Source organism: Mizuhopecten yessoensis, unplaced genomic scaffold (genome assembly GCF_002113885.1).
Source record: "Mizuhopecten yessoensis strain PY_sf001 unplaced genomic scaffold, ASM211388v2 scaffold11093, whole genome shotgun sequence".
NCBI lineage: Eukaryota > Metazoa > Mollusca > Bivalvia > Pectinida > Pectinidae > Mizuhopecten > Mizuhopecten yessoensis.
In genome coordinates this window covers 148,438-155,426 of record NW_018408876.1, presented here as the reverse complement: position 1 = coordinate 155,426, position 6,989 = coordinate 148,438, and the positions used below count along the sequence as shown (strand labels likewise).

Sequence of the window (6,989 nt, the reverse complement as noted above, 5' to 3'; positions counted from 1 at the left end):
TCCTTTAAGTAATCCGTGATCTCAGTTAAGTAATCCGTGATATCGGTTGAATAAACCGTGATATCGGTTAAGTAATCAGTGATTTCGGTTTAGTAATTCGTGATCTCGGTTAAGTAATCCCTAATGTCAAATAAGTATAGATATCGGTTTAGCAATCCGCGATCTCGATTTAGTAATCCGTGTAAATCCGTGATCTCGAGTTAGTCTAGATCTCGGTTGAGTAAAGCGTGATCTTGAGTTAGCATAGATCTCGGTTTAGTAATCCGTGTTCTCAATTTTGTTATCCGTGATCTCGGTTTAGAAAACCGCGATCTCGATTTAGTAATCCGTGATCTCCTTTAAGTAATCCGTGATCTCAGTTAAGCAATCCGTGATCTCGGTTAAGTAATCCGTGATCTCAGTTAAGTAATCCGTGATCTCGGTTTAATAATCCGCGATCTCAATTTAGTACTCCGCGATCTCGGTGAAGTAATCCGTGATCTCGGTTTAATAATCCATGATCCCGTTTTAGTAATCCGTGATCTCGAGTTAGTCTAGATCTCGGTTGAGTAATCCGTGATCTTGAGTTAGCATAGATCTCAGTTTAGTAATCCGTGCTCTCGGGTTAGTATAGATCTCAATTTAGTAATCCGTGATCTCGTGTAAGTTACCCGTGATATCGGTTGAGTTATCCGTGATCTTGAGTTATTGAGACCTTGGTTTAGTTATCCGTGATCTCGAGATAATAGAGATCTCGGTTTAGTAATCCGTGATCTTGAGTTAGTATATACACTGTACCTTGGTTAAGTTATCCGTGATTTCGAGATAATAGAGATCTTGGTTTAGTAATACGTGATCTTGAGTTAGTGTAGATATCGGTTGAGTAATCCGTGATCTCGAGTTAGTGTAGACCTCGGTTTTATTATCCGTGATCTTGAGTTAATGTAGATTTTGGTTGAGTAATCTGTGGTTTGAGTTAGTGTAGATCTCGGTTTAGTAATACGTGATATTGAGTTAGTATAGACCTCGGTTTAGTAATCCGTAACCTCGAGATAATAGATATATCGGTCTAGTAATCCGTGATCTCGAGTTAGTGTAGATCTCGGTTAAGTTATCTGTGATCTTGAGTAAGTGTAGATCTCGGTTTAGTAACCCGTGATCTCGAGTTAATATATATCTCGGTTTAGTAATTCATGATCTCGGTTTATTACATGTAACCTGTGATCTTGAGTGTAGATCTCGGTTAGGTAATCCGTGATATCGAGTTCGTGAAGATCGCGGTTTAGTAATTCATCATCTCGTTTCAAACCGAGATTATTATTTTTTTAAACGAGAGATACGATCACTAAACCGAGATCCCGGATTATTAATCGTTTTGTTTTTTACCATGTCCCTTCACGTGTGACGACAACGAGGAAGGGTTATTTGTAAAGTACATGTGTATGGCGGCGATTATATACGGGATTTAAACTTCAGATCGTTTGGAGATTTTGAAACAGAGGACAAACTCAATGTTAGATCACCAGGAATACCGAAACATAAATCCGAATCTTACATGAGTTTAAAACAAGCTTGAACAAACTCACATTAAACAAGCTTACAAAAGACATTGACTACCTTACTGAAGAAGACAATTCACCTCGATCAAGTCCTCACTATAATCACGGTAACTACATCGTGCGTACATCCTTTTTGCCAGTCTCATAAATGAATGTATACATACTTTATTAATAAACAATACAAATATTTATAATGATGTTACATGATATTTCAATCTAGATATACAACGTTCATGTCGTTTTAAGAGCCAAAAATATATCAACACTTACACGTTACGAATTTCCGCTAGTATCGACGATCAAAATAGCATGAACAATGATAAGTTTTATGTTTCCACAATCTAAACTGTGATTTTTTAAGTCCTTCATGTATATCATTCACTGCACGTTTTCGTATGTTAACAATCACTAACCAATGACCCGGAGCATCTGTTAACGGTAACCAGCTGCCTGCAACTACATGCACGTGACCCCAAGACGCTAAATAGATAACTGTCACACAGAATAGACTGTACCACCGGGCTATTAAGTACAGAGTTATTTATCAAAACCAATTTTATTGAAATTCAAGAAAGTAATTTGTAATTTTCGTTTGTCTGTGCACTGTTTAACAATTGAAACAGGAAGATACAATAAGCAGGCTGTTTCTAACCGCATATGCCCAATATGTACTACTGAAGTAGAAGATGAATATCATTTTGTTTTCATTTGTAAAGAATACGATTTCCTCCGACAAAAACTATTTAAACCTTATTACCGATGCAAGCCATCCATATATAAACTTTTGAAATTATTATTTAGTACAGAAAATGTTACAGAACTAAATAATTTTGGGTTTTTTTTGTGTAAAGCTTTTGAAATTAGGTCGCACCTCTTGTCTATGAAATGAGTGAATATACCTATTAGTGTACGGCTTGAACTTGACTTTGTATGACAGTGTATTGTGCACAATACTTGTAATGTAATATCAATAAGCTGTATTGCTCACGACAATAAAAAGAATTGAAGTCCCATTATACACAGGAATTTAACAAGTGCAATATACATATACCCAGACGACCCAAGTAACTTCAAGTTCATTAGGAGCACATAATTTGTTGATGGCTACAAATATAATCTAACCAACCTTCTTTCTGACACCTCAGCCATTATGAAATATTTTATGTCCCATGAGTAAAAACAAAGGATTACGTCGCTGGATATTTTAAAAATCATATTACGGCAGAGTTGTCAAAGATTGAATAATATCTCATTTATCTTAATGAGTATGTATTTAAGATGGTATTGTAGATCTGCAAGACAATCAATGGTGTAATATTTGACAGCACTTAATAAGACTTATGTAAATGCATTTTTACACTTAAACCATTGTTTTTAATTTCTGTTTATATATTTTCTCTTTATCTTTGTTTCTTTTCTTCCCTTTTTTCATTAAAGTTCCACAACGTATGGTTCTCCTTTTCATAATGACTTATCAAAGGTACATAATGACTTATCAAAGGTACATAATGACTTATCAAAGGTACATATGACTTATCAAAGGTACATAATGACTTATCAAAGGTACATAATGACTTATCAAAGGTACATAATGACGTATCAAAGGTACATAATGACTTATATCAAAGGTACATAATGACTTACCAAAGGTACGTAATGACTTATGAAAGGAACATAAGGACTTATATCAAGGTACATAATGACTTATCAAAGGTACACAATGACTTATCAAAGGTACATAATGACGTATCAAAGGCACATAATGACTTATATCAAAGGTACATAATGACTTACCAAAGGTACGTAATGACTTATGAAAGGTACATAAGGACTTATATCAAGGTACATAATGACTTATCAAAGGTAAAAAATGACTTATCAAAGGTACATAATGACTAATCAAAGGTACATAATGACTTATATCAAACGTACATAATGACTTATCAAAGGTACATTATGACTTATCAAAGGTACATAATGACTAATCAAAGGTACATAATGACTTATCAAAGGGACATAATGACGTATCAAAGGTACATAATGACTTAGCAAAGGTACATAATGACTTATCAAAGGGACATAATGACGTATCAAAGGTACATAATGACTTAGCAAAGGTACATAATGACTTATCAAAGGAAGATAATGACTTATCAAAGGTACATAATGGCTAATCAAAGGTACATAATGACTTATCAAAGGTCCATAATGACTAATCAAAGGTACATAATGACTTATCAAATGTACATAATGACTTATCAAAGGTACATGATGACTTATCAAAGGTACAAAATGACTTATCAAAGGTACATAATGACTAATCAAAGGTACATAATGACTTATCAAAGGCACATAATGACTTATCAAAGGTACATAATGGCTAATCAAAGGTACATAATGACTTATCAAAGGCACATAATGACTTATCAAAGGTACATAATGGCTAATCAAAGGTACATAATGACTTATCAAAGGTGCATAATGACTTATCAAAGGTACATAATGAATTATCAAAGGTACATAATGACTTATCAAATGTACATAATGACTTATCAAAGGTACATAATGGCTAATCAAAGGTACATAATGACTTATCAAAGGTAAAAAATGACTTATCAAAGGTACATAATGACGTATCAAAGGCACATAATGACTTATATCAAAGGTACATAATGACTTATAAAAGGGACATAATGACTTATCAAAGGTACATAATGACTTATCAAAGGTACATAATGACTTATCAAAGGTACGTAATGACTTATGAAAGGTACATAAGGACTTATATCAAGGTACATAATGACTTATCAAAGGTACATAAGGACTTATCAAAGCTATCAAGTCATAATCACAAAAACGTTTCCAACACATAGTTACAGTTTTTGGCAGCCGTACCCCCGGGGGGCCTTAACACATTAAATGCATGCCTGTTTCATAATACAATATCTTTAAGTTACAGAACCACGATATAATCATAAATAGTTGAACTTACATGTCCTTAAGTTTAGTCGTGAGCGTCTCTTAAAAAGCCTTTTGTTTAAAATAATAAAGTATTAAATCATTTTAACATAGTGTGCCATTTTTAACGGACTGTATGTAGGTAGTGTTTTTTTCATTATCAGACAACATTCATCACTCGTTTAACTAGCCTGTCGATCGTAGTCAGTTATAAATTGTCTTTACAGGCATGCATTGAGGTGTACAAAACAGCTATAAAGATGGGACAGATATTTATGAATCGTATCTTTGAGGTGCCATCAAACAATTACGCAGTGTACCCTGACTTGGTTTTGTAATCACCACCGAAATCACTATAATATAGTCTCATGCCTACACAAGAAACGATCTATATTACTGACACACACGAAACAGAAAAGCATTAACGAATCAGAAATGGATAACAAACTTTATATGACGATTTTATTACTTTCGTGTCTTCAAGTCGCCGAATTCGCGGTTTCAACGATTCAAAAGGACATCTACAACAACATTATCGCTGGTTACACAAAAGAAGTGCGGCCCGTGTCCACGGGCAGTATCCCGATGAACATAGAAATAAGTGGATATTTAATGGCGATCAACGACTTTGACGAGGTCTCGGGAACTCTCGAGATCGTCATTGTGGTAGGGATGAAGTGGACCGATGAGGCGTTAGTATGGGACCTCGCGACCTATAATTATACAGGATATATCACTATCCCGCAGTCTAAAATTTGGGTGCCGGAGATATTTGACCTTAAAGCTGCAGATACGTTTGAGGCGATCGGCGGAGGGAATTTCAAAGTGTTGGTGGTATATAGTGGAGAAGTGCAAATGATGCCTGGTGGAATAATGAAAATTAAGTGCACGCCTGACGTAGCGAAATTTCCGTTTGACGTTCAAAACTGTTATTTGGAGATAACACCTTGGATGTACATAGCAACCGATATAATGCTTTCCGCAGGGGCTTCAGAACTCGACATGACTTACTACGAAGCAAATGGCGAATGGACAGTGCTTGAAACGGGACTGAGATCTCAACCGAAGGGAGTATATTCAACCCTAATCATCAGCTTCAAGATGAAGAGGATTCCACTTTACCATATAGTGAATACGCTAATTCCTATATATTTCCTCGGCTTCCTCAACCCTCTCGTTTTTATCCTGCCCTGTGACTGCGGAGAGAGATCGGGATTTACTTTGACTATGCTACTTTCTTACACCGTTTTTATGATGATCATCAACGCTGCCTTGCCCCAGACGTCCAGCCCGATGGCCGTTCTCTCATTTGTGACATTCGGGGCGCTTGTATTTAGCGGTCTTATCACCATTCTCAATTGCTTTCAGTTGCGAATGTTTCACAGAGACGAAAATGTTCCCGTACCAAACTGGCTTGTGAAATTGATCGCGTGTTTAACCTGTTACGGAAGAGCAAAAGTCAAACCGGATGTTGTTATGAATGGGGAGAACGATGAGAATTCTGGTCCGATAGGAATCAAAGATGGTGGTACGGTCACGTGGCAAAGAGTAGTTGAGGTAATGGATATGTTTTATTTAAGTTCTATATACATAACTGGCGTCATTGGTACTGTAGTCATAACTGTTTACCTTACCTCCATGTAGGACCATACTTATGAGAGCAACCTTGGCCAAAATTGTTAAACCTATGTTACGCCCAAAAGGAGAAAGGGTATAGAAATTCAAACCGATGGGTTTTTTAATTGGGTAAAACCCAAGGCTTGCTCAGTCTGTGTTCACAATATCACATCAGTGTACTTGTCATTTGTTAAGGAGAGCGAGCCGGTTGTGGTTCTCTCAGTCTAACAGTGTACTTGTCATTTGTTAAGGAGAGCGAGCCGGTTGTGGTTCTCTCAGTCTAACAGTGTACTTTTACCCATAAGAGTCCTGAATTCTTCATTATGCAGTACATATTTGAATGTGTATGGCTTTGTTTCAAACAGTTTTATTTGTTATTCATTGAGACTGGTCATCAGGTTCAATACATAACAATGAGTTATGCATGAATGACCCATCCGGAGACGGGTAAGGACATCCTCATCTCGGCGCCTTCCTCTGCAACTATAGGACACCGGTCACCGACTACTGGTTTGATTGAGTGTAATCTGTTGTCTACGCGTTGGCTCCACACGTGAACATGATGTCTATATATGTAACTAACAGTGTGCCAAAATAATTGAGATTTGTTTAATTAAGAAATACACGCTACCTTATACGTGTAGATTATACACACAATTTACGTTAGAGTTAGCGCTCTTTGAATTACTTTAATGGTATATATATATATGTGTGTGTATCTGTCAAATGAGTCATACAGTCATACTCTTAAAGTCAAAGTACAATTTAACGTTAATACAAATGTTGCTTTTGTAGAACTCTATGGAAAGAGGTGCATACATTAAGATGTAGCATACACCCTTAATCATCAGATTTTTAGAGTTAGTATGTATTGAC

At 36.1% G+C, this 6,989-nt stretch overlaps 1 protein-coding gene across 1 annotated transcript; it reads left to right on the top strand.

Annotated features, from left to right (window-relative positions):
- Positions 1-4,880: 4,880 nt before the first annotated feature.
- LOC110465617 (neuronal acetylcholine receptor subunit alpha-3-like) lies at positions 4,881-6,989 on the top strand. The gene has a single exon (XM_021521563.1). The coding sequence runs from the start codon at positions 4,932-4,934 to the stop codon at positions 6,138-6,140; it is 1,209 nt and encodes a 402-aa protein (XP_021377238.1). The 5' UTR covers positions 4,881-4,931; the 3' UTR covers positions 6,141-6,989.